General features: G+C 44.8%; 2 protein-coding genes across 3 annotated transcripts; both read left to right on the top strand.

Moving 5' to 3' along the window:
- On the top strand, positions 1-5,780 carry hoxb8a (homeobox B8a). Of its 2 annotated transcripts, none has more exons than XM_030088831.1 (2): positions 1-893; positions 5,341-5,780. In XM_030088831.1, exons 1-2 carry the CDS (start codon positions 461-463, stop codon positions 5,778-5,780), a joined length of 873 nt encoding a protein of 290 aa, XP_029944691.1. In that variant the 5' UTR covers positions 1-460. The 2 variants fall into 2 exon arrangements, with proteins under 2 accessions (XP_029944691.1, XP_029944692.1); XM_030088832.1 differs by having other exon boundaries at positions 5,344-5,780.
- Positions 5,781-9,547: 3,767 nt separating this feature from the next.
- LOC115387454 (homeobox protein Hox-B7-B-like) lies at positions 9,548-16,313 on the top strand. The gene is given in 4 exon segments (XM_030090163.1): positions 9,548-9,555; positions 10,359-10,816; positions 16,040-16,060; positions 16,063-16,313. Coding segments are annotated over 4 exon segments (738 nt in total).
- Positions 16,314-27,672: the final 11,359 nt, after the last annotated feature.

Consider the following 27,672-nt stretch of genomic DNA (forward strand, 5'->3'; position numbering starts at 1 on the left):
CACGGAAAACCCGTTTGAGAGCGCGACAGGGCTCCGCTTACAGCGCTAACACCGGAATTGTGATGCGCACGAGCCCTTCCTCCTCCTCTGCTTCTTCCTCCTCTTCTTCTTCTTTTTCTTTTTCGTCGCCGGAGATTTTATGGAATTGGTGTAATTGTTGTGATTATTCTCGCAGTGGCTGTCGCTGTGGCTGCTCCCGCTCCGGTCGGCTGCCATCACCCTTATTCACACCGCACCCGGCTGGTCTGTGGCGGCCGTGAGGGGGGAACACCACAACAACGGTCACCGGCACCGGCGGCAGACCTGCCTTACTTTCTCCCTCCCCTCCGCCTGCGTGTGTGTATGTGTGTGTTAGAGTGTGTGCCTCCTGCCTGAAAGCGCGCGACAGAAGCAGCAAAATAAGAAAACACGAGCCGGCAGCAGCCGCTTCCTTCAGCACAACACAAACTGAAACGCCACGATGAGTTCATATTTCGTCAACTCGCTCTTCTCCAAATATAAAAGTGGAGACTCGTTGCGCCCAAACTACTACGAGTGCGGCTTCGCGCAGGACCTGGCCGGCAGCCGGCCCACCGTGGTGTACGGCCCCGGCTCCGGCGCCACCTTCCAGCACGCTCCGCAGATCCAGGACTTTTACCACCACAGCGCCTCCACGCTGCCCAGCAACCCGTACCAGCAGAGCCCCTGTGCGGTCACATGCCACGGCGAGCCGGGGAACTTCTACGGATACGACGCCCTGCAGCGGCAGACGCTTTTCGGAGCCCAGGACGCGGATCTGGTCCAGTACAGCGACTGTAAGCTGGGAGGCGCGCCGGGACTCGGAGGCGAAGACGCCGAAGGCACCGAGCAGAGCCCGTCGCCGACGCAGCTGTTTCCCTGGATGAGGCCGCAAGGTGAGGAGAGTCTCGATCCAACGCCTTGTTTTCTTTCCACTTTTTAGAAAGCGTGCGATAATCTTGGTTTCTGCGAGATGAGTGAGAGCAGAGCTCCTGCTCCGACAGAAAGAGGGACTGAACGTGCAGTACTGTGGGGAAAGTTGGAAAAGTGGCTGGAAAAGCTACTATTTAATGGAGGGCAGTCGCAGCTTCCTGCCTTCACGCACTCAGACAAAGGAGAGTTTATGGTTTTATTGGCATCACCAAAACTCGTCAATGACTTTATTGTTTAATTGCCCCCGCCATAGACATAGAGACCGGGCCGGAGGAGACAGGGAATCAGAACGGACCAGAGATGGTAGAGTGAGGGCAGGGACGAGGGAGACGTGAAGGAGACACTTCAGCGGACAGACTCCTCTAAAGCTCAGGCACATCCTCCAGCCACACCAACTCACAACTTCTGCAGCTCCGCTTTCATTTTTCTTTTACGACTTGACCGTGATCTGGGGGATTACTTGCTACTCAGCACCCGGGTCTCTGCACGTCTAGCGCGGGCAGGAAGCAGGTTGTGGGGAAGAACGGAAATATAAATTCGCTCCGTCTCAACGTGTGTGATCCGTAAACCCTTCAAGACCGAATCCCTCTCCGAGAGACATCACTCTGTGTGTGTGTGTGTGTGTGTGTGTGTGTGTGTGTGTGTGTGTGTGTGTGTGTGTGTGTGTGTGTGTGTGTGTGTGTGTGCGCGTGTGTGTGTGTGTGTGTGCGCGCGCGCGTGTTTAAGCATGAACAATCACAGTCGATTGGATTATTTTGAAAGAAACTGTAAATCACCGGAGACTAAAAAATATCTGTCGATTTGCCCAGAAAAAAGCTGGGGGTTGTTTGGGTGGAAAGAAGACGAAGAAGAACTAATGTTTGTGTCCTGAAGAAAGGAGAGACAGTAGAGAGAGAGAGAGAGACATATAGAGAGAATGGAGACGCACGCATAGTAACCTAGTTTGTTTAAGCACATTTTTTTGGAATACGCTGCTGTGCGCGCGTGTGTATTATGTGTGTGTGTGTGTGTGTGTGTGTGGGGGGGGGGGGGGTTATGGCTTATGTTCTCGGTTATTTTTTAGGAGGGGTGATAATGGTCGATACAGGACTTTTTGTGGCTCCGCGTGGAAAAAAAACGCAGCTAAATAAAGGAAGGTCTGCGATCCTCACAAACCGACATAACAGCAATATTTGCAGCTGATGTACATTTCCGCGCAGTTTTTATGAGCTTTTCTGTTTCTCTTCACTCGGCTTGCTGTACATTCTAATATATCCTGTCGCGTACTTAATACATTTAACATGTATTTTTCCACTCAACGTTCTTTTGACGCCAGCCGTCCCCAATTTGAACACGCGGCTTCAATGAGCAGGAATTTGTGAAGGGCATACAGTCTCTGCTCTCTCCCCCTTCAAACTGACGATGACACGGCTCGGCGATGCTCGGCGCTTTGCTTGCAGCATATTTGTTTTTAGCGGTGCGTCGTCTTTGTGTGTGGTCTGCTGTGATCAGGTGGCGACTGAAAAAAGTAGAGCAAGAACGGGGAAAGGCTGCTGCGCGGTTAGAAAACCCGAGCTCCCGTTCGGCTCTAACAGTTCCAGCCTGTGCACAGATTATCACCAAGTGAAAAGATTTATTAGTTATACTGTCAAAAAATAATTCTGTGGGTAAAGTGGAAGCATGGACTGTGGAGGCTCTTGTAGTTCCACGTTTACCTGGAAAATTTCCCTTTAACGAGGGGGCACATCTCATCATGTGCGTTATGTACACCCCCGCACCCTTTATGTTACAGTCTCCTGACAGAACAGGGTTCCTAACGATTCCACATACTTCTGGGGCCTTAAGCAGCAGTTTTAATATCCCAAGTTTGACTCTGAGCCGCTGAATATGAGTCAGTTTTACGACTTTAACCCAGTGGCTGATAAATGATTTCTCTGTGCGACCTTAGAGATGAGAAAAGAACAGAACAGAAATGTGATTAGGTCGCAGAATGAATGCATGTCTGTAATGGCATCACTTCTTTTTGCTCAGGCTCTCTGTGGCATCTGCAGTCTTGTGAATACCTCTCTTCACCCTCCTCCAAATGTCAGCCGCCACGCATTTGTTTAGCTCTTATTTAATTGGCTTTGTAAAGGTTTCAAACTGAGTACGTCTAAAAATCTTTCATGTTCTCAGCCCTGATATTGTTTGTGCAAAGTAATTGAAAAAAAAAATGTATTCTTACAGAGAGACTGAGTTATCTTCACCCGCTCCGCTCTCCTCGAGGATGCAGCCCGGGTTGGAGGTTCAATTCCCCGTGCGTGTTGGTCCTTTCTGATCAAAGAGTCGGAGCTGTTATTTTATCCAAGAAAGTGTTTCTCATTTCCAGTAACTCATGGCCGGTGACAGCGGTGGACGTGGCGCCCACTTCCCTCCAGTCCCTACAGCCCCAAATCACGGCGCCAGCCGCGTGACAGATAACACATACAAGACATCTACATCACTTACAAGTCCGTGCATTTCCATAAAGGCCCTCTTGTCTTCTGCTGCCGCAGATTTGACCATAAAAAGCAGCTCTGCGCCCACACACGGACCCTCTCTGGAAATTAAAAAAGACCATGACAGTCGTTGTTCTTTTTTTTTTTTTTTTTTTTTTTTTTTTTTTTAAGCCTGGCAGACTGGTTGGGCCGCTGTACTTATATAGTGTAGGTTGAAGAAGGTTTCATCCTTTATCTACAGGCTGTAAGACATAATATAGTCTAATATAATAAGGCAGTACAGGAGTTCTATGTGATTACGAGGATAAATGCGCATCCACCGAGTCATTGCCCTTTAATTTCATCCTGAAACTGTACCATCCTGGAGACAGAGTGTGTTTTGCTGTGTTCGCCGTCTGCAAACACTAATACGTGGAATGAAGCTCCAGTCTATTATTCCTCTGCTCCACAGCTTTGAAACCCGACTGCTTTGCTCAGGTTGCAATGTCTTTACTTCACAGTTTTCCTTCTCTTTCTTTTGGCTGTTTATAACTGATCAACGCTGCTCCTGTAAAATCTGAATTTCATTTCAGATCAGTGATTTAGAAGCAGCGGTTTCTACTTCAAAGCTTTTTATGATCACAGGCGAATTTATTTTCCATGGCGCAGCAGCGCTGCTTTTTATGGCACCACAATCAAGAAGAAAGACAAACAGTTTTATGGAAATATAATCACAAATGTCCGTAGAGTCTGCTGTTAGATTTAACTGTTATCTTCACCCTCTTTAGTCTGAAACATTTTCTAGTTTATGATTTATGAGCGGGCATTTGCAATTCTGTGATATATATATATATATATATATATATATATATATATATATATATATTAATAACGTCTTCTTTCCTTTTTTTTTTTTTTTTTTGTTACACCGTTTCAAATAGAATTGGTTTGTCTTTAGTCTTTGCTGCCCGGAATAATATCTCTCAATAAAGCAGTCCACGAATGAATGAAATATTCACGCGCACACGTTGAGGTGCTCGTCCAGTGTCTGATCGGAGGAATCAGGGTTTCAGTCCTGGAGGAAGCGCGTGCACGCTCGGTTCGTATTGATGCTGTGGGAGCTGAGTGTGTTTACACATTCACACAGTGAGATCCTGAGCGCGTGGCAGTCATCAGGGTGTGGGCAGGTGGAGGTGATTAGCAGCACCACTTATCAGAGGAAGGAGTGTCAGTGTGACGAGGCGGATACACGCGAGCGCCGCATGATTAATTTGCATTAGTTGCATTTTCAGCTCGAACTCGTGATATTAACATGTAATGGCAGAGTGTGTGTTTTCTGGACAAATTCTTTGAACTATTTTTATTTTATGTTTTACGGATTTAAAATCAACAGCACTCAGTCACCACAAACTGAAGCCACTCCAAGACTTTAAAGCGAGTAGGTCTATTTTTATGGAAATTTCATTGTTTCCTTTTTTCCGGGAAATATCTTACAAGTTGAAGAACTGGGCAGAAGGAGCCGAAATGTTACACGCTCGCGGGTTTTTCATACTCTGCGCTCGACTCAGAGAACAAGTTTAATTCAGGAGGAGAATAATCCTGACAGAGGAGCGGACAACACATCTGTTCATATTCAAGGTTTCACCAAAGCAGCATCATGGGACAGAGAGAGATGACGACCCGCAGCAGACCTGTCAGATTATATCCATAATTCTATGCATAGACTTTACCTTCCTTAATCCACTGCTTGGTGACAGTAGAGATTTATTTGGAGGACAGACGTTACGCTGGTAATTCCTCGTGGAGCTCATTCTCATGCGCGGTCATCACGGTGAGGTTTGCTGGGTTTCCATGTGAGAGGTTCAGATAAACCGATGACCAGCGACTGAACAAGAATGTGGTTGTGTCTCTAATAACCCCTGTGTGTCCCTCTGCCCCCCCCCCCCCTCCCCCACCCACCCCCACCTCCCCCCAGTAGCTGCGGGCAGGAGACGCGGCCGGCAGACCTACAGCCGCTACCAGACCCTGGAGCTGGAGAAGGAGTTCCTCTTCAACCCCTACCTCACCCGCAAGCGCCGCATCGAGGTGTCCCACGCTCTGGCCCTGACGGAGCGCCAGGTCAAGATCTGGTTCCAGAACCGGAGGATGAAGTGGAAGAAAGAGAACAACAAGGACAAGTTCCCCAGCAGCAAGAGCGAGCAGGAGGCGGTGGAGCGCGAGCGGCGGGAGAAGGAGCTGCGGGAGAGCGGCGGCGGAGGGAGCTCCGGGGAAGGAGGAGGTGGAGGAGGAGGAGGAGGAGGAGGTGGGGGAGGCGGAGGAGGAGGTGCAGGGGGCTCGGTGGTTGTAGCAGGCACCGCGGGGTCACAGGCCTCCGTCAACGAGGATTGCTGCGAGAAGACCCATAAGCAGATCTAAAGATGTAAAAAAAAAAAAAAAAAAAAAAAGAAAGAAAAAAGAAAAAAGACAGAAAAGAAAGAAACCGGGGCGCAGAGGACTGCAGAGAAGACTGTAAAGGGGGAGGGGGGGGGGGGGGGGGGGGGTAGTCTGTCCTGACTGAGGCCATCGGACTGGAGCTGTCTCCTGGAGGGAAAGGGAACCTGAATCACCAAAAGAGGACTGACCGGAGCGGCCTCGCGCCTCTGTCTGCAGACCGGAAACCGACCATTCAACAGAAAGGGAAGAAATAATCACATCGCCGTGGGTGGGGGTGAATCAACCAACTCAAGCAAACAACATAGTCTACACTAGTGTGAAAAACAAACAAACAAAAAAACAACAAAAAAAAATCAAATGATAGCTTCCTTTCTTTGTGGAACAATTATCGTGGAAACATTTCTATATTGTTAGAAGTTTATCATTAACAATTTTATCTTTGGCAGCTGTATAGTTTTTAAGTTAAAATGATGATGGTGCACTTTTTACTGTACTTCTCACTTCTATGTTGTTGTTGTTCTGGCAATGATTGACGATGATGATGATAATGATGATGATGATGAAGATGACGACGTAGCAATTAATGAAATTTCCAACAACATGAAACTGCCTATTTATGCCGTTTTAGTAAGTCGGGTCACTTTTTTACACACTCTAATTGTCGTTTTAGTTCGTTATTGATCGATGGTGTTTGTTTTATGTTGTCTTCCTTTTTCTCTTTTTTGGGGTAAAAAGCATGCGCACAGTGCAGATAAAGAGGAGAACATTCATAAGAATAAAAACGATAAAAACGTGAGAAAAACACGCGGCCTCCTGATTTGATTTGATTTGATTTGATTTGATTTGATTTGATTTGATTTGATTTGATTTGATTTGATTTGATCATTTCGACCTGTCTGGGATCTGCTGACATTACAGGCTCTTACAGCATGGTCAAGTTATGAACATTTTCAGTCACAACATTAAAACCTCTGCGCTGCCGTGCGCATCAGATCGCGACGTGTGTGTGTGTGTGTGTGTGTGTGTGTGTGTGTGTGTGTGTGTGTGTGTGTGTGTGTGTGTGTGTGTGTGTGTGTGTGTTGTGCACTCCATGCAGCCTCGGACCTCTTTTTCTTGATTCTGACCATTTCAGGCCCACAGGATCTGCAGCCAAGACCTCCTCAAACGTCCTTTCGGTTGCTCAGTTTTCTGTCCTTCCAACCAATCGACGGTGCAGACAGAAAATTCTCTCTCTGCCTGATGTGCGCCTCAGTGCCAACAGAATCCATCACCGAGCCTTAAAGTTACTCACTGATCAGAGCCGATAATGCTGATTGATATTTGGCTTTTCCATTTTTAGCCACAGAGAAATGAAAACATAGCAAACCCCAGTTCTTCAGCGATGACTCAAACAGCTCGCTGAAGTGTGATGAACCCATTCCTCCCCCTCTCTGAACTAATCAAACATTTACAGAGCCGTGAGCTTTAACTCCGCGCTATACCCACTGTCTGTCCTTTATATAATATACATGTCTTTCTTTTCCGTCTCCATGCTCCCCTTCCCCTCACGTGAGTTCTGACATCTAGAAAGATAAACCCGTCCAGTTCACAGGGCCAAACATCTCACGGAAACCTCCTCTTAAACACCTCACACACACACACACACACACACACACACACACACACACACACACACACACACACACACACACACACACACACACACACACACATCCTATTCAAACATCTCTTTATTTATGACCCGGTGCTCCACCTCCACTTACATTATTACAGGCCTCTGTAGTCGCCATTACTCTGCCTTCCATCATCATCACAGCCACGACTTGAGGTCGGATTGTTTCCATATGTCCAGATCAAACACGGAGTGCGGATATTTACGCATTCGCGTGTCTACGCATGCATTCGTAAGTCCAATACTTTTCGCCATTGCTGCTCCATCACCAAGTATTTACCTGATCAGATTTCCAGTCGTTGATTAGGAAACCTATTTGTCGAGCATGTTTTGTGTATTGTGATGGGAACTGAACCACTTCTGTTGGACACACTCGGAATCAGACATGGGAGGCCCCTTTTTCCTTCTTTTTTTAATTAAGCGGTTTCTCGCAGTTGCAGTCCGGCCCATGCTGGAGTTTGATTGGGTCAGTTTCATGCGGATGTTGTTCCAGTAACTGGAAGGTTGTGGCTGAATGTTGCTCCAGTCACCACCGTGATGTATTGTGTTTGAGAAAATGTAGAAGAACAGATATGTGGCATTGTGATCTCTGTAATTGTCACTTGATTTAAAAAAGAATGAGAGATTCCAGGTGACTGATAGTCTCTTGAAATCAGCCTTGGGGTCAGAATTACAGCTTCACGTGGCACCAACAAACACAGCAGCTCTGTCATCTCAATCTAATTAACCGGTAATCACTGGAACACACCTGAGTGCACGAGCACTGCGGTTCCAGGTAATTTATGATATCATTTTGAAACTGACACCGTGTGTAAGCAATGTAATAACGGATGAACACTGCATTATGACACAGGATTCCATACAGGAGTAAAGACATAAAATCATTTGAAGCAACGTCCAAAACAGTTATGGAAATGAAATTAAAAAGGGATGACCAATTAAACTAGAACTTTAGAGCTTTTTTATTGAACATCTTAAAGAAATGAACATAAACATTAATGGCAATATAACAATATCAAACAGTTGCAGATACATATCACCTCCAAATAGTTAAAGTAGAAGCAAATAGCTCAATAAAAAAGGGGGAGCCTCAAATTAAATTTACATAGAAAAGAAAGCAAAAGTAGCAAAAGAAATCAAGAAAACCTGAGCATTTACATCAAGACAGAAAAGTAAACAAGGGGATCATAACAATTTGTATTCTGATATTAAGACAGACTTTACTTGCTCGGGCATTGCTGACTGAAACTTTAGAGCTTTGAGTTCTGGGTGATGGCTGCAGTTGTTCTTCTCTCTGTGTCTTTTTTCAGAGTTCATGATGAAACATGCTGAATCATCAGTCATGGAGAAAAAAAAAACACATCAGAACTGTATTTCACAGATGTGCTTGTTCAGTGTTTGAATGAGTATTGTATCACAGAACCTGCATGTGTCACTGAAGACAATGATGAACGATGTTGACTGAACTCTTGGCCACAGCCCACTGCTGTCAGCGGTGGTTCGAGGACAGACTGGACGCTGCAGAAACCAACAAAAGCAGAAAAACAGCATGGGTTTGAATTTAAAACCAAGCTACACAGTAAACGCACCACGTTTTTATTATTGTAACATCACTTCTCTCCTCGTGAACTCGATTCAGACCGTAAAACGTTGTGCTCCTCGTCTTCGGGTTTACAGGTTTGAAGCACCGGTGGCGCTTGAAGAGGAGGGCGCACTAATAAAAAACAAACAAGAATCAAGATGTTCTTAATCAACTTTAAGTTACTCCATTTGTTAGGTGGTCCAGTCCTGTTGGGCCTCTTGATCATTACATCCAGAGATTTTATCCAGCTCCACTCCGACGGAAGACCCGTGCAGGTGAGTCCGCTCTGAGCGTCCAGAGGGTTATTGAAGATTAAGAAACCGGAGTATTGTACACTTGTTAGTGTCTCTTTAGATTTTAATGGCTTGAAAAACATGTTTGTTCATCAAAAACATCCATTCCCTGTTACTTTTAATATCCACTCAAGTTTCTGGATTTGTTTTCCTGTTTTATAGCTTCAATACCCCCCAAAAGCCTGACATGGTGCTAAGAAATATGAACCCGTAATTCTTTTTGTTTTGATTATTAGCTGGATTAAAGGGAAGCGGGACGTCTCCTGGGTGTAGTATTTCATCGAGCGTGTTATTACAGAGCCGTTTTCAAAGTGACACATTTGACTGTATAAACGCCCCTGACGCTCCGTAATGCTCACACTCATCACTCTGCCTGTCGCTGTGTTCTGCTGCCTGGGACCCTTCCGTGCTGCAGGTGTGGTCTCTGTACGTGTCGGAATAAGAAATCCATTTCCTTTCTTGGCCCTGTCGGCAGATTTGCACACGTGCGCTATTCAATTTCAAGTCCAATCAATATCACATCTAATGGGCTTTTCCGCCTTTTACGCACGACTTCTCCTGCTTCAGCGGCTCTAGCGGGACAGTAGTGATTAAAGTTGGAGCTGGATATTTGTCAGCCGCAGCCGTTTTGTTTATTGCTGAACACGTTCCGAGCTGCTGCGTATTGATTGCGTTATGTAAATACTTTTATTTGTTGTGCGTCGCAGCGGTCACTCCTTTCTTGTCGCTGCTAATTTTCCCATCTTAACATTACATCCGGGGGAAACCCCGTCGACCCAGGGGCATTTTGACGTGTCTGTCACGTGGTCGACGAGGCAATTGGAAAGAAGGGTGAGAAGTGCGTGGGTTGGGTGACTTTTTATTTGCGTAACTCTAGATGGTCATAGCCAATCAATAATTCACGGCGCCTCGTAAAAGGTCGACATCAAACCGACCCGGGTCTACAAATCACCGGGACCAAAATATGAGCTCGTTCTATTTCGCCAACGCGTCGTTTTCTAAATACCAACAAGCTGCTGCGAGCTGGCCCGCTCCGGCGCCGACACACTCTCCTCTCTCTCCGGCTTCCTGCGTTTCTCTTCCTCTTCGCGCACCCTCGGATGTCATGACGAGCATGCCTCCAGCGGCAGGGTCCCACTGCCTCCTTCATCCTCCTCCTCCTCCTCTCCGCTGTTCACCTCGTCCTTGGGTTTGTCCCGTTTGGCGCTAAACGGCAGCGCAGGGAGTGCTTTGCCTGCCGCGCCGTCCCTCGACCCGGACGTGCGCACGAGAGAGGCTCGCAGCATTTTAGGAGGCGGACCAATATGTTCCAGTCTGCATGGAAGCCCGGAGGAGCGGCTCCCTGGCCGGCCTCAGCCCTGCTCAGGAGCTGTCAAACTTAGCGGCCCGGCCTGCAGGAGGCAGACTCGCCCAGATGAGCTCCAGCTCAGCGCAGAGACGCTCCGGGTTTACTCCTGGATGAGAGGCTCAGGTAAGACGGCGGAGACACGGGGTGGGGCGAACATGGGTAAAGCTGTTCAGCTGATGAGAAGATTTATGGTTCCCACCTGACCACACCCACTCCCAGACTCACCTGCGAGCCCTCACGGGTATATTAGGGACCCTGGGGAGGACCGTGATTGTGTAAGACGTAAAGAAATGAGATGAGGAGCGGAGACTTTCTTGCAGGTTGTGTGTGTGCGTGGAGGTGGAGATTCAGATAGGATGGGGGAGTTCAGTGGGTGGGGTGGGGTGGGGGGGGTGTTAGCTGTACCCAATAATTACGTTAAACGCTCTTTAAACTGTTGGCTCGGTTGCGCAGCGGCCACTGTCGGTGGCTGAACTATGTCTGTCTGTTTCTTTCTGGCTGTCACTTTTTACAGCCTCTCGCTCTCTCCTTTTCTGCACATCTTTTATAGCTCAGAGACCTCCATAAAACCATAATTTAAGACTCTGTGAATATTCATTAGGCGGCATTGTGTTTAGGAAGCCAGGCAGCATCGTGCAGGGAGTGTGGTTGGAGTTTCATCTGGGTTTGTTTCAAATTACAGAAAAAAAATCCTTTCCACGGTTATTTTCATATTCTGTATTTGACTGTGTTCACCTCAGCACCTGCGTCCAGATGAGTCTTGTGATTCGCACTCAGCTGGCTCAGCTGAAAGTCTATAGTGCCATTGTGCTCCACAGTCCGTTAAAACCATAAACACTATAAATTATCAGATGCATGGGTTTGTTCTCTGAATGCCTGCCTCAATTGTAAAACTCGGCTTTTGTGAAAGGTGCTGAATAGATGCGGGGTCTCTGACCACAACAGCAAACACCGAAGAAAAGCATTTTTATGTTTGCGTGTAAATACTGAATGGCAGTGATTCAAAATAGGAGAAACAAAGACATTGTTCGTGCGTAAAATTCGCGTAAAAGCCGCGACAGAATCCAGACAGAACTTTTTGTTTCATTTTTAGTCAAGTCCGCCTCATCTTGTGCTATCTGTGTGCGCGTGCATTTGACTTTCATGCTAGCATAGTAACATGTCTGTTTCTGCAGAACTGACTGAAACAGAACGATCAAAGACTGAAGTGTAAAACTGTGCGTCTGCTGCAGTCAGTATATTAGGCTGGGTTAAATGTTTCATTTACACTATCAAACCAGTGTCCTGGACGAGTTTTTTTTATGGAGATTGTTTTCTTGGTAATATTGCAGGAGAGATAACGTTCTTTGCGTGTGTGTGTGTGTGTGTGTGTGTGTGTGTGTGTGTGTGTGTGTGTGTGTGTGTGTGTGTGTGTGTGTGTGTGTGTTTTGGGGGGGTTCTCAAACCAGTCAGCCTGTGTAATGAATTTATAGGTTTTAATTTAGATTCCATTTCAGTCCAGGGCGCCTGAAGATGATGGAGGAAGGAGACCCGGATGTTCTTGTTACAGCACAAACACGGCGGCGCTCATCAGGGGCGCGCACTGGCTCACAGGAACGCGCCCACATACCCTCAACTTGTTTGGAAAATGCATTGCGCGCGCGCGTGTGTGTGGGGGTGAGCACAATAACGCCCCTTGTTGATTAGAGAATTCCAACTCCTGCTCAAACACGAACAAATCACCGCAGAGAGCGAGAGCAGAACATATGAGCAGTGAGATGAATTCTTTCCTTTGCCTCCTCGTCTCTCCTCTCTCTCCTCTCTCGCTCTCTCTCTCTCTCCCCCCTTCTCGCTCTCTTTCACCGACTTCGTCTTTCTTTCGCTCGTTCTCTCCACCCGCACACCCCAAATACCGCCTCGCCATCAGCGAAGAGGAACGCACACGTCCTTAATCACGCACACTTACACGCTGCTGACGCTCCGTCACTGTCACGCTCTGACCGCTGCTTTCAATACGCACAGGGGCTGCAAGCGTCACGTGAGCTGTGAAAACGTGGAGACCGAAGCCTTGACGATACAACCGAGGATCTCTGAAGACTGTTTTTTTTTTAAACCTTGGGTGGAAGTACCGAATAAAAGTGTTCAATGTACTGACGTTAAATGTGTTTACTCCCAAGTATGCAGGGAGATTCTTCTAGAAATCCTTCTGAGGTCTCGGACGAACGGCCACAGCTTTTAAGGTTCTTTAAACAGGAAAAAAAAAAACGTTCTTTTTAAACGTTCTGCGTTGTAAAGGCTGTCTGGTTGTTTGGAACTAAAATTGCCATTCAGGGTATGATTTTTTTTCAATAGTTTTTTTTTTTTTTTCAAAAGTTTGTCTGTGAAACTGCTTTTCACTCAAACACGCTGCAGCCCAGAGGATTTATTCAACAACGTGTTTTAACTTGGAAGTGATTCACATGTAAGCGCAGTGCTGTTAATTGCGCGTCATTTATTTCACTTCCCGATGAGGAAGATATTGTGTTCATAAGATGGATTCACAAGATATTCTTTAACAAGTCGCACAGCTGTGGTCTTGATGTTTCTGAACACTGATCACATGGAGAACAAATAGTGCAGTGAGATTTTCTGTTGAAACGTTTTAACCTAAGAAACTAATAAATTCAGGCTGACCATTTAAATGAACGTATTTGTAAAATTCACTCTCACACAAGCAGCAGCACGTGATTCTGCTGCAGATATTCACTAAACACACTCTGACAAGTATTTTATATCTTATTTATTTCAATTCATAAGAGATCAATTATATTTTCCTGACAGAAAATATCAACTTTGTTCTCCTCCTGGAGAGATGTTTGGATAAAATCAAATTTAAAATTAAAATAAAAGATAAAAAAAACAGTGTATTTGTTTGAAGTACAAACATCTTTTGAATTCTAAAGTCTAAAATTCTAAATTATAATAATTATTTGCTGATTTTCATATTATGAGGTGACTTTCAAGGTTCCATCTCTCTCTCTCTCTCTCTCTCTCTCTCTCTCTCTGTGTGTGTGTACATATATATATATATATATATATATATATATATATATATATATATATATATATATATATATATATATATATATATATATATTTGTAGGGGGTTGGTTTTTCACCACCTGTCAGGAATTTAAACAAAGAAGGTCTCAGTGTCCAGGGTCCCGGGTCATACAGTCACACAGGCTGTAAGTGTGTGCAGTGGGTTTATATACTGTTTCAAATCACGGTGCAGGATGGGAGTCATGCTTCCACTGAGTCAGACGGAGCTGGAAAATCAATCCCAAATCAAAGTCTGTCCAGTTTCTGTCTTCATCTCATTTACACCCAGAAAACAGACGCTGGAAGCCAGAGGATTTATGTGCTTGAGATTTACTTCAGCTCAGAGTGTGTTCACCCAGTTCAGAAACAAGACACACACACACACACACACACACACACACACACACACACACACACACACACACACACACACACAGGCAGAGTGAAGTGGAAGGTTCTGTTGTGGCCATTGGGAACGTGAGCTGGCGGGCTGGGAGGATCGAGCAGCAGTGGCTGGCCGGCAGACGACCTCAGCAGCAGTGAAAATGTGACCCAGTTTCTCTTTAACCTTCAGGCGTTGCTTGACCTCATAAAGAAGAAAGGTCAGCTTTGTTTCTGTGGTGTCGCTTCACACTGAGTCCAGTATGTTGTACACCGAGGAAAACAGAAATCTTGTTTTTCCCCACTTCTATTTTTAAATGAAATGAAAACAGTGCTGAGGGCCGGTTGTGTCTGTGTGACGCTGTGCCTGAAGCAGCTCTGTGAGTGACTCCAGGCTGTCTGATTTCTCAGCCTGGTCAGCATTAAAGCTCCTCACTAGTCATATCTTCAGTGATTACGGTGGTGTAAAGTAATCACCACTCAGACAGCAGCTGAAACCGCAGATACGCCACTTCAATGAGACGCTGCTTTATGGTGTTTACCAGGTCAGAGCTCAAAGGTGCATGTCAGGAAGCGGAGAGAGACTAGCAAGTCAACTACCGCAAATAAACAAACTGCAAAAGTGTGGTTTGAATGCAGAAAGAGTTTATTTTATCGTTTAACACTGAAATCGCTTTACTGAACTGCTGGAACACATGAGAGTGTTCAGAGTACTGACGTTCATTTGGTCTTCATCAGCACAGAGTTACGCTCAAACATTATTCCGAGCAACATCAGTCCTTCTGCTGCCACAACAATGAAAATAAACCCGATAACAGCGAGGCCAACCACATACTGCAAACAGCACAAAACCCACAGCAGGAAGGGTTCAGCGGAGTAAACACATTTCCTTTGGTCACCGTTTAACACCGAAATACACCGAAACAACAAACACAGCATGTCTCATTGGTTAATGAAGAATCAAGTGCTCAATTAAAAGACCATTTAAATTGCAAACATTAGATGAAATCTTTTCTACTAAACTAAACTAGACATCACTGAAATAAAACATTAAAGAGAAACAGCTGGATAATTATGATGAAAAATGCTGCAAAATAATGGACACATTTTTATTTTTTTACTTATTTCACTCTATTATTATCATTATCATTATCATTATCATTATTATTATTACTATTATTATTATTATTATTATTTTATAAAATATAATAATAATAATAATAATGATACAAGTTATGTTACAATCTAATTCATGTAATTATTTTCTGAGATGTTATTTCAGTCATTCTTTACGTGTTTTGACAGCTTTTTTTAATCTCCTCTATTCACAGTTGAACACTAATGGAAAAATAATGAAGTGAAAACTCAGAAGCCACTGTGAAAGATGAATTTAATTCCAGTGGAGAGAGTCTTTAACAGTCAGTGCTCAGAATTAGCCGAGGCTGCTCTTCTAATAACTGGGATCAGTCATTTTAATGTCTTCACACACTGACACACACACTGGTAAATACACAAATCAGGGCCACAACATACATTTGGCAAACATTGTGCTTTGTTGTTTTGAGTTTTGGGGGTTTTTTTCTGGTGAATCCACATGTTGCAAAATAAAAGCCTTCAATAAAATCACCAAGGCTCAGTCTTATTTCAGAGTTTTATTTTAAAGATGATTTCAGGATATATTTTCTGTTTAATTCATTAAGTGAATTAAATCAAATCACAGAGAAATCAGGTGATTTGGAAACTCAGGAGGTGCAGGTGACATTGAGATGTGACACACTGGGAAACTATTGAATTTCAGTAAAAAATGTGATTTGAATGTTGTTTTAGCTGCGGAGCTGCGACTGGCTGCAGGCCTCTGAACCCGGACAGCTCCGGTCTGTAACGCCTCTCTGCTCCTCCCTGCAGGGTCAAACCCCCGCAGAGGCCGGAGACCTACAGCCGCCACCAGACCCTGGATCTGGAGAAGGAGTTCCACTTCAGCCGGTACCTGAGCAGGCAGCGCAGGATCCAGCTGGCACGAGCACGCCAGCTGACGGAGAGACAGGTCAAGATCTGGTTCCAGAACCGGAGGATGAAGTGGAAGAAGGAGAATCGTGGAACCGAAGGGTGCTCCACAACTGCAGGAGCTGGAGAGGGGGAGGAGGAGGAGGAGGAGGAGGAGGAGGAGGAGGAGGTGTGATGATTGTCAATACAAGGGATGGAAACATCTTTTTGATTGATTAATACTTTTGACATTTGGCTGAACCTTTCCTTGTTTATCTGTATATAAACAGGTTGTTGCCCTGTGCTGTACAAGGATAAGTCATTTAAAACTCAAAAAATAGGAAAATCAGTGGATTAACTGTTGCTGATGGACTCTGTTAAGTTGGATGCAGCATTCTCACTAACAATGACTGACTTATTAAATATCTACGGGTATACCCTGAATAGATCTTGAGTTTAGGCCTGTCTTTGTGAGGACTGCCATCAGCTTGGACTCACAGAACACAGCACCGCTCCTGATGGCGTGGACGTCCTGAAATGCTGTGATGTTGTTCTGGGAACCTGCGCTGCTTGCTCTGCCTGCTGGAATGTGTTGAGATGCTCTGTGTTTCTTTTCTTCCTGTGAACTAAAGCCTCTTCCAGTTCCGGCTCCGGTCGAACATGGAGAGCTGCAATACTGATTTATCCATGCAAAAAGGCTGGTTACCATGGAAACAGGGATGCTCCGCCAATGAAAGAGGAGTCCACCTAAATATCACTGTTAAGATTAAAAATCTACTATACTTCATGAGTTGTGAACAGAGGTAACTTAAAACAAACCTCACCGATATTAATCATGTTAGCCCCAAAGCCGCGTGCTCCAGCTGGGCTTACTGTCATGTGGGAAACGGAATAATAAGGTAATCACGAGGATGCAAGGACCGCTTTCCGTTCGCTTTTTGTGCTCTAAAACTGTTAAAGACCCGTATAGGAGAGAGGAGACAGAAATCTATTGTTAACGACCTTAGAGAGTCGAGGTGTTCTGAGCCTCCACGACCTGCTGCACGACGCGGACTTACTGCTCCCGTCAGTAAAGACAAAAACCCGCATCTCTGTCCAGAGGACCGCATCCTGCAGGACCCTGGAGCTGCCAGGCCTCTGGACCCAGCTGGAAGGAGATACCACCCAGAAACGGCCAGAACACCGGTTTTTTTTTTTTTATTTTCTGTCTTTATTGTTGTGCTTCTTTCTTCTAATCGTGAGGACTATAAAATAAGTAATCCACCTAAAGAGTATATAGCTGCTTCAGAACATCAGGGATTACAACATCTTGACAACACACGTTTTTATTTTGGCTCATTTCTTGATTAAATGCAGTTTAAGTTAATTTGTATATACACGATATTAAAAGGCCTTGAAAGCAAAGCTCCAGTATCTTTTCGCGTCTTTTAAATGTGAGCTGCTTCTTTTGTTTCTGCTGCTGTGGAACTGCGGGATGCTCGCAAACTATTCCACAAGAGCTTGATTCCTGTTTGCACTCACGTTTTCAGGAACCCTCGGAAATATTTTCTCCTAATTTCAACCCACTCTGAAGTGAGAAGGTGAAGGGTGAGGTGAGCCAGTGTCTGTTTTAAGCTCCTATCTGGTTCAAAGCGGATTCAAAGAAAAAAGGAAAGAGAAAACTGATGGTAAATTGTAATTACCTGAGTTCATACCGCTCAGAGGAAACGAAACTGCGATCTGTTAATTCAGCTACAAAAGGAATAGAACACACACACACACACACACACACACACACACACACACACACACAATTTCGTAATGATCGTTGCTTCACACGTTATAAAGCTCAGTAATGTGAAGTCAGTGTGTTCCTAAAAATACTTTCACCTTGTTTACAGGTTTACCTTAAGGAGCCACGTACCCCCCCCCCCCCCCCACACACACACACACACACCGCACCCCTCCTCCTCCTTCTATTGTCGTTACCTCTAAAAAATGTTAAAATAAAGCTTCAATATTTCCACTTTTCCGAGTCTTCAGTGTCAACAATGATACACGTGAAGCACGTGCCTGAAAACTGACTGCTCTGAATATTTAGCATGATCATATTAGCAGTGAAGACGATAAATGATCTAACCCATCGACCCAATCTCACAATGTTTTTATTTTCTTTCCTTCCAGACGAGCAGGATTGACAAAGACACGTCCAGAGTTATATTTAGGCAGAACATAACATTTTGAATATTTGTGGATACATTGTAAAGTGAAATTTAATTCTGTTAGATTTAATTCAGAGAGGAGTGTTTTTAAAAATGTGTTTTCAATTAGCCTGAAGGCAGTGGAGCACAAAACAACAGCCGTCCGCCAGGCCCGTCTGTCCTGTTCTCACGGAGAGACAGAAAATAAAGTATAACAACACCATTACAAATGTAGAATCTGAAATTCATGACAGAAATCAGGCATCAATGCTCAGATTTCTTATGATGTCAAACGAAACACCATTTTAATGTCTTTAGGCTAAAGTTACACCGAACTGAGGGGAAAACAGAACTCTATGTGAGGAAAAGAAATATTTCTGTGATTTCTCCAACCTGCAGACGGATTAGAGCCTCCAACTCCAAGATCACAGCAACAGCCGCGGCACGCACGCGTCCATGCATCCTCCGCCACGCAAACCCGAGCAGCACCGCAGCCACGAGCCTCCAGGTGTGCTTCATTCAAACCGCACACCAGTCCAGCAACATTTGGGAGAAGCCGGGGAGCCTGGAGTCCGTCTGCAGGAAGCCGGAGAGCGGGCCCGGACCGGGGTGGGGGTGGGGGGTTACAGCAGGTCCTAATGTCTTTATTGGCGTTCATGAAAAGGCCGGAAACCCCAATAAAAGCAACAAACACACAAAGAAGCCAACAGACCGCGCGGCCGGGCTGCCCTGCTGCTCTCCGCGGCCTTTTGGTTTGGAGTTAATTTTTAACCACAGATGTTGGAAAAAGGAAGCTTCGGTTCCGCCGCGTCTCCTGCTTCAGCAGACAGTTGGGGAAGGTCAGGCGCGGGTCACTGGAGGTTTAAAATCAAGTTTTTCGAGGTTAAATTTGCAGATGGAATAAACTCTGAAGCTCCTTCTTCTACAAAATAGAAATCGACAAAAAAAGTATGTGACATTAGGATAAATATACGACTTTATAACGCAGGCAGAAACTAATTCTTTGCGTGAATTCATGCGTATTCATGGAACGCAAGAAGATCTTGGGGTAAACAGACACAATGCTGTTTCTGGGTTGACAAAAAGATTTTTGTGGTTTCAAGGTGTAGCCTGTCAAGCGTGTTGATATACCGGGTATTTTCTTTTTTCCACATTATGCCCAGCACGGACATAACTGCCCAATCCGCGCGCGGCAAAATAATCATCGTTCATTATTCAGGAAATTATTTCTACTGGGGTAAAAACGTTCGTCACGCTGCATCACAACATGCAACAAGCGTATTAAAATTCAGGTGGTGCCGGTTTCGAGCTGACTGCATCTGAAACTGCCTTGGAAAATAAATGAAGCCGGGAAGAAAAGCCCGAACGTGACCAAGGCGCCGTGGTTTGTCTCTGGACGCCGAGGGGTGTTTTCAGATTCTCGGTTCTGTAGAATTTGCAAAGGAAATTTTAATGTTAAAGCGCACTGTGTTTCTTCTTTGCCAGGATGTCCTCCACAGCATCTTGCGGGTCCAGAAGGCCGCAGGCCGTTAAAACTGTGACGCGGTGCCGCATTGCGAAACCTCTTTTACGCAAGGAGATTTCACGACGCCATCACCGCAGAGATGGTGCTGCTGCGCCTGCAGAACGCAGTCCTGTTCACGCTGTCTTTATTCACTCTATCCACTGCAGGAGACCGTCACTGCTCTCCATGGCCGGACCGACACAAAACGCATGGCAGCGATGGTTTGGTGAATAAATGTGTTGCATTCTAACATTAATTCAGAAAAAAAAAAAAAAAAAAACATTTAACATAATCTGAACAAGGTGACCAACATGCAAGCTCGTTCTTTCTCCACACACACCTGTGAGATGTGTTGTGAAAATCCGTGTTTACCGTTTTCTCCACCTTCAGATCCTTTATCCAAAGGACAGACTCCTCGCTGGCTGTAACACACTTTAGATCCCACAATACTAACTGCTAACCGCTTAGCTGCTGGTGGATAAGATGGCGCACAAATGAAGGCACAGAATCTTACCGTGTGTTTTTAGACAATTGTTTGAATTTAATTAAAGGCCGGTATTGTCGCTCCAAGTTGAAGTTAATAAGCAACATGTGGTGTGAAATCCAAAACAGGAACGAGTGTCTTCGTTACATTTTAGATCCATTTCTACTGAAAGACATTACCGTTTCATGTGGCTCTTTAAAAATAAGACAGCTGTTTTCTAAGTTGGTATTTTCGCCTTATAAATATGGTGATAATGTTGAAGAAGAAAATGGCGGCGCAGAGAACGAGAGAGAAGGAGCAGCAGCCTCCCTGTAGCAGCACTCCATGAAGAAATGCAATAAATTCCTTGTTGTTTTATGAAAATTTACAACTTTGTGATACAAGTTTATGAGTGGCCGCGCGCCGGGATTGGCCGACGGGCTGGTCATGTGGACGCGCTTAACGTGAACATGAACTTTTTATGATTTCCCAAGTGGCTATATTGCTGGTGCACTCGGCTCCGGCCCGAGCTGCATCGCCGCTGCCTCCTCGCGCTACTTCTGCCCGGAGAAGCGCGCTCGGTGCCGCGGCCAGCAGCTTCGCGGCGACGCCGACGGCCGCTGGTGCTAATTAGTCTGACTAGTTAATGAGAAAACTAGTTGTGTGAGTGTAGCACGGGGGAGCGCGTCGATGGCAATCCGCCCCTCCCCCTCCACCCCTCCCCCACCCCTCCTCCTGCTGCTCCTGCGCTTCCTCCTCTGCCATGGCTCCTCGCTCTGTCTGCTCTCTTGCTGCTGTCTACGCGTAAACCGGCGGACCGCGATGGGGAACAAGTTCCGCTGCGATCAGAGGAAGAGGAGGAGGAGGAAGAGGAAGAACAAGAAGAATGCCACAGACCAGCAGAGAGATGGCTGCGTTATTTTGTTTTTTTAATTAAAATATTATTGTTTGAACATGTGTATATTTGCCAAGAAGAAGAAGAAGAGGAGGAGGAGGAGGAGGAGGAGGAGGAGGAAGAGGAGGAGGAGGATAACAAGGGCGGCGATGGAAATGACGGCAGCGTCTTGACGGCTGGATGACAACCGGGGGAGCTCACCCCCTACCACCCCCCACCCCCACCCCTCACACCCACCGCTCTCCGGTTCCTCCTCATCCTCACCCTCACCCCTTCCACCCAATTATCATCCATCCGTCCGGTCTGAGGGGCTGCCTCGTGTCATTCCGGTGCGCCCTGGCTTGCCTGTCTGCATGCACGTGGGGAGCGAGCGGCAGGTGTGCTTCGTGACGGATTATCAACAAAACGGTAAGAGCCGTTAATGCACGTTCCTGTTCCGGGCAGCCGGCCTGCGCGCCGCCGCCGCCGCTGCTGCATTGTTGAAGCCGCAAAGCCAGAAGTCAGCTCGCGGAGCTTTGCGTGACTGTGCTTGGTGCATTAGGGTTATAAACGAGGTGTTACCTTTCCCGCTTAGATTAAAGCGTTTCCTCGCCGGATTAGGCTCCGTGATGGATCGTCCAGATGAATCGGCTCCGTTAAGTGGCAGGATTAGATGCAGAGGAGCCGTCTCGCGCCTGCAGCTCGGCGGCTTCAGACCCGGAAGATTAGTTGGCCTATATTTTAGCCAAAGCCGTGGCTGGTGTGTGGAAGAAAGGCGGGAGAGATGTGTTCCTGACACTGAGGGAGGCTTTGATGTGGGGCAGGTGTGTGACATCCTGCCATCACTTCATCCATCGCTCTCTTCTCAAAAGACTTGTTTTTTTTTTTTTTTGGCATTTCAGCCCTTGCTCCATATTCTGTGCACACCTGGCTGCAGGTGGTCGTGTGTAGCCTCCTCCCACTCGTCTCTTTGTGTTTCTATTTTTCTTTTGTGCTTCCTTTTCCTGCCATGCCTTTTGTAATTGTTTCGTTTCAAGATCTCAGGGGAAGAGCTTCCAGGTTGTTTCAGCTGATTGGCATGTCGTGTGTGTGTGTGTGTGTGTGTGTGTGTGTGTGTGTGTGTGTGTGTGTGTGTGTGTGTGTGTGTGTGTGTGCAGACAGGAATGTTTGTCTGTGCGTCCAGCCCACTTTTATGACTTTGTTTCCCTTCTCATTTCCTCCCTGGGGCGAGCGGGTTGTCTTTTTTATTCTGCAGTTTACCATGCTCGCGCGCGCACACACACACACACACACACACACACACACACACACACACACACACACACACACACACACACACACACACACACACACACTGCAGGTCTGGTCTGCCTGTCATCTCTGAGGTCTCCGGTATCAAACAGGAATCTCTCTCATGAAGACTCTCGGCTGCAGGATTCATTTGGCTTCAGTCAGCATCTCGAGAGCTCACCGGTCGACTCTCACATCAGGTGTCATTTTACATCTTCTTACCTGGAAATATGTGTCCACACATTAATACTGAGCTGTACGCACCAGAGGTGTGTGAGTAACTGATGAAGGTTCTTTATATATTTACTTTCTAGATCCAAACACAACCCGATGGTGAATTCTTCATTGTAGGTAGATCTGCGCTGTATAGTCAGTGGAGTGAAAACATCCGTGTCTTCTTAATAATATTCACACATTTAATGCACAGCAGACAGGTATCACAATTCTCTAACATACTGGATTTCATATACAGCTCAGACACAGACTGAACAAATCGCCAGCGTGGCTCAACATTACGTGTTAATCCACACAAACTCGTTTTTCTATTTTTAATCTGCTCTTACCTTTTTTAGGAATCGCCAGGTGGTGGTCCGCATATTGTACATCATTTATGCTTTTGTCTAATCAGTAGATACAGAGGAAGCAAGTATCAATAAAATCTTATTTTTTCACGTTATTTTTTACATATCAGAAACAATAAAAATAAAAATTTCATAAAGTTCAAGAAAATGAAATCACTCGTAATGTCTGTATGTTGCTATTATATTATATTATATTATATTATATTATATTATATTATATTATATTATATTATATTATATTATATTATATTATATTATATTATATGACCATGAAGGAATGTCATCACATTCCGTCTGTGACCGTGTAACTGCAGCAGCAGATTTAACTGATAACTACAGAGATCAAGTGCATTTCTTTGGTTTATTCATAAAATCTTTTTATATAAACACATTTCACAAAATGACAAATGCACAACATACACTGAACCAGCGTCTCAGTCCCAGGGTAACCAAACCTTTTAGTTCTGTCTGGATCGTTTGATGAATTCCTGACAATCTTTCTTTCTTCTTTTTCTTTTTTTCCTGAACATTGCGCACATGTGTGAATTTACTGCTGATTTTCACAGAACATGTTGCTGTTTTAACGCTGCTGTGTGGGTGGCTGGTCTAAACCCTTGAATTGACAGCAGATAAAGAGTCTAATCTGCTCACAAAATTTTAGTGAAACTCCTGTTTCATGATTTCAACACATTGGAAAAACACATGAAATAAGTTGCCCCAGCAGAATTTGTTTAAACATACATTTCGGTGTTATTTCATATTGTTTTTTGTGCAGTCAGGCTGAGAGAATTGCCATTGTTTCTTTTTTGTGTGTTTTTTTTTTCTTTTTTTTTTTTTGACATCCAGAACTGGCATTATTCCGTCTCTGTGAGTCAGTTCTTTAGTTCTTTCTGTATAATTGAACCATGGAGAGAGAATATGTTAGGACCGATAGGACGGTGGGGAAGCTCAGCATCCTGACTGAATGTGGAACAGGGATACTCTTTGCTTGTAACATTTAGTAGAATTTAAAGCAATAAAGCAGCGTGTCAGACTCCTGAAGCGGGATCCTCTTTTTGGGGAAATGGTCAGTCTTTGTTAGACTTCTCAAATCATGAATAACGTGGCGGTTTCTGGCTTGTCATCGTGAAAACCACGGTGAAGCCTTGTGTCGGTTACGGCGCGCTGCTCGCTGCATGCACGAAGCGCCGCGCTCCCACCAAAACGCTCTGGCGCCATCTAGCGTCACATGGACAGCGTTACCAAGCCTGACAATGAGGGCGCGCGCTCCTCAGGTTACACACAAAGCCAAAGACTTCAGGCCGAGGGTTGTGGCGTCGTTGCAGCGTGTGCACGTGAGTGTGTGTTTCACAATGGAGTCATTTGGACTGAAAACAGAGCAGCCATAACGGAGAAGAAGGGCGCGTGTCCGCGCACATGAGCGCACTGAGCGCGCGCTTGTCTTTCTTTCTCAGTTGGTTTCTGTCTTTCACTGCGCCTTTGATGTAAACACGGAGGGAGACAGATTTGTGGCTCTGGAGGAGGGAGAGGGAGAAGTTCTCTCCAAGGTTAGGCCTGCTGGCCTGCGGCGTGGACGACCGTGTGTGTGTGTGTGTGTGTGTGTGTGTGTGTGTGTGTGTGTGTGTGTGTGTGTGTGTGTGTGTGTGTGTGTGTGTGTGTGTGTGTGTGTGTTCACGGAAACTGGGGCTCGGGATTTGTGCAGATTGGTCAGGGTCGTTCTTCTCACCACACAGAGGCAACCGCCGCGCGCCTCCCAAGTGTTGCATGTGCGTAAACACAATCAGTCGTCCTTGCCCCCTGATTTCATCATTTTCCCTGGCGTTCAGTTTGCAACACTGAAATTTATGCACCCAGGTGTGTGTGTGTGTGTGTGTGTGTGTGTGTGTGTGTGTGTGTGTGTGTGTGTGTGTGTGCTGTGCAGACCGGGTGGGGGTGAATACACAGAGCTCTTCTTAATTTATGACTCCGGCTCCATCTGACTTTAATCCGACATTCAAAATCTACTTGAGTGCATTAAGATTAGATAGAAAATCAATATTCCCTCTCTCCTCTATTTCTTTTTCAGTCGACATGCAAATACCGCGATTGGATTTTCTGTGTGGCGAAAATATGATTAGTAGGACGGCACTAAACCCTCAGAAGGGAATTCCGCGTTTCCATGATCATTATTATTCCGCAGATGTATTAATATTAATGCAGTCTCTCACTCTGGTGGTATTACTGATCATTCAATGAACTTTTACCAACATAAATATTCAAAGTTTACTTGCATATCGCGCATATTGTTTGAAAAACTTCCTTAATTCTAAAAAATTACTTTGAAAGTACAGTAAGCATAAAATAGAGCTAATACTACTCTAAAAAATAATAAATTACTAATATTTTTTAATTAACGTATTATTATTATCATTATTATTATTATTATTATTATTATCATTATCATTATCATTATCATTATCATTATTATTATTATTGTTGTTGTTGTTTCCGTCCGTCGGAAGGTCGGAAACCGGGAGAAACAAGCGTCGCTCCGTGATTCGCCTTTCACCCGCACGTTAATCTTTAACCGTTTTCCGGCTGATGCCCTCCGGTAAAAGTCGAGTGTAGTGACCCGGAGCGCGTGCTGACGGTACCTGAAGGACGCTGCCTGGAAACCAGGAACACATGAACACCACAACAAACACGCGCGCGGCAGTTCCTTTTGGCGCTAATCGGGTTGAAAACACCGTTTAAAGAGATCTAAATGTGCGGGTGAAACTCGGCGTTTTACACATTTCTTAGAACATTTCGTCTTGGTTCAAAAATGTATCTTTGACTGAAGTGTGGATTTTGAAGACAACATTTACACATTCTAATTAACTAAATTACCGCATTTTTTCATATAAAGTTGAAGAAATTCAAGTATTTTGTTCTGTGAAAATTAATGTATTACTGTCACCACAAAATAGTCTGAAAAGGTTTTCCGCTTCAGACGTTTTTCCTCAGTTTAGACGGAAGCATAGAAAGTGTGTCTTGTAGAAGGACTTTTTTTTTTACTTTTGCTTTATTTTTTCTTACTTTCTTTATTTTGGCCCAACTCTTCTGTAAAATTCTAACGCCAACATTTTTTTGAGGATTAAGTGGAACCGGGAGCTCCTCCAGGTTTGTTCCGGGGTTTCCTGCTGCCCTGGAGCCGCTCGGAGCTGCGGCGGGACGGATGAACCGCAGATGAACCGGACAGAACGGCGCATTTGTTCTCCGCTGTTTGCTGCGGGCCTGTTTTTCACCCCGTCGCCATTCCTCGGACTTTACAAGGAGTCATAAAGAGTCATAAAGCCATAAAAGTCCCGAGTTCCGTCACACGCGCGCACGCGCGCACACGCGGACTGGTTGATAGAGGGCCATAAAGCCATAAAGTAGCAGTCCAGCTCCTTCAGCTTTAATTGTCGATAATCTCTGAAGTTCCTGGGATTCCTGGAGCTTCTGCAGCGCCTCTCAGCTTCACCCCGGCTGCACAGTCTGACTTCCTGCTCGGACCTGGAGCGCATTCCGCTGCGCAACAACACCACAGCCTCCAGTGATCCAGTCAAAAAGCATACATCACCAATGTATTTTTTTTCCTGCTTTTGGGTTGATCTTACCCTGCACATCCTGTTCAGGGTTTATGGAGGAAATATCGGACTGAACGGAAATGATTGTCTTGGTGGCAGGTGTGCTGTTTGGGTTTTGTGGCCCGTCGGGTTTCACTCCTCCGGTCTGGGGTCACATCCCGACCCCGGCCGTTCCTCCGGGTTCTGTTTCCTTCTGGTGCCGTTTTTCAAACTGCAACATCCCTGCAAAGACGCACAATGAGTGATCCGTTAGCCAGTACACACACACACACACACACACACACACACACACACACACACACACACACACACACACTAAGGATAGCATACATAACACAATAGCTTTTGAACAGGCACTTATTTTAAATTATATTATATTTATGATATTTGTTATTATTATTATTATTATTATTATTATTATTATTATTATTATTATTATTATTGTTGTTATTATAGGTTAGACATCTTTTCCTTTCATATGCATTTATGTATGTTTTCGTTCAATTTTTAAACAATTGAATGCAAAATAATATTAAAACTTACATTGCATTACATTTTATATATATATATATATATATATATATATATATATATATATATATATACATACGCTTTTAATTATATATATATATATATATATATATATATATATATATATATATATATATATATATATATATATATATATATATATATATATAATTAAAAGCGTTAAAGCCTATCACCATATTTAATTATAGCGGTGTCTTTTATTCCACACAGTTAGCTTCATTTTTTGTGATGTCTCTACTTCTTTTCAGTAATTTTGTAGACTTTACATGAAATGCGTGGGTTTTTTTTTTCCTGAAAAACTCAGCCTTAATAAATATGCTGTAATAGTGGTGAGGAGTTTTCAGGAGGACCGTCCAGTGTAATCCATGAATTTACCACTCGTGACGCCAAACAATTGAAAACATGCTAAAGACGTTTAGAGCGCGTTTGAATCCCGCGTCGTTGCTTCACACAAATGAATCTCCGTTATTACTGCAGTAACTGCTGCATTGCACAGAGCGAATATGTCACTATCTGTCTGG

Source organism: Salarias fasciatus, chromosome 4 (assembly GCF_902148845.1).
Source record: "Salarias fasciatus chromosome 4, fSalaFa1.1, whole genome shotgun sequence".
NCBI lineage: Eukaryota > Metazoa > Chordata > Actinopteri > Blenniiformes > Blenniidae > Salarias > Salarias fasciatus.

Coding starts and splice junctions, on each gene's coding strand:
- hoxb8a (XM_030088831.1), top strand. CDS start 461: ATGAGTTCATATTTCGTCAACTCGCTCTTCTCCAAATATAAAAGTGGA. Junction 894..5,340: donor TCCCTGGATGAGGCCGCAAG/GTGAGGAGAGTC, acceptor ACCTCCCCCCAG/TAGCTGCGGGCAGGAGACGC.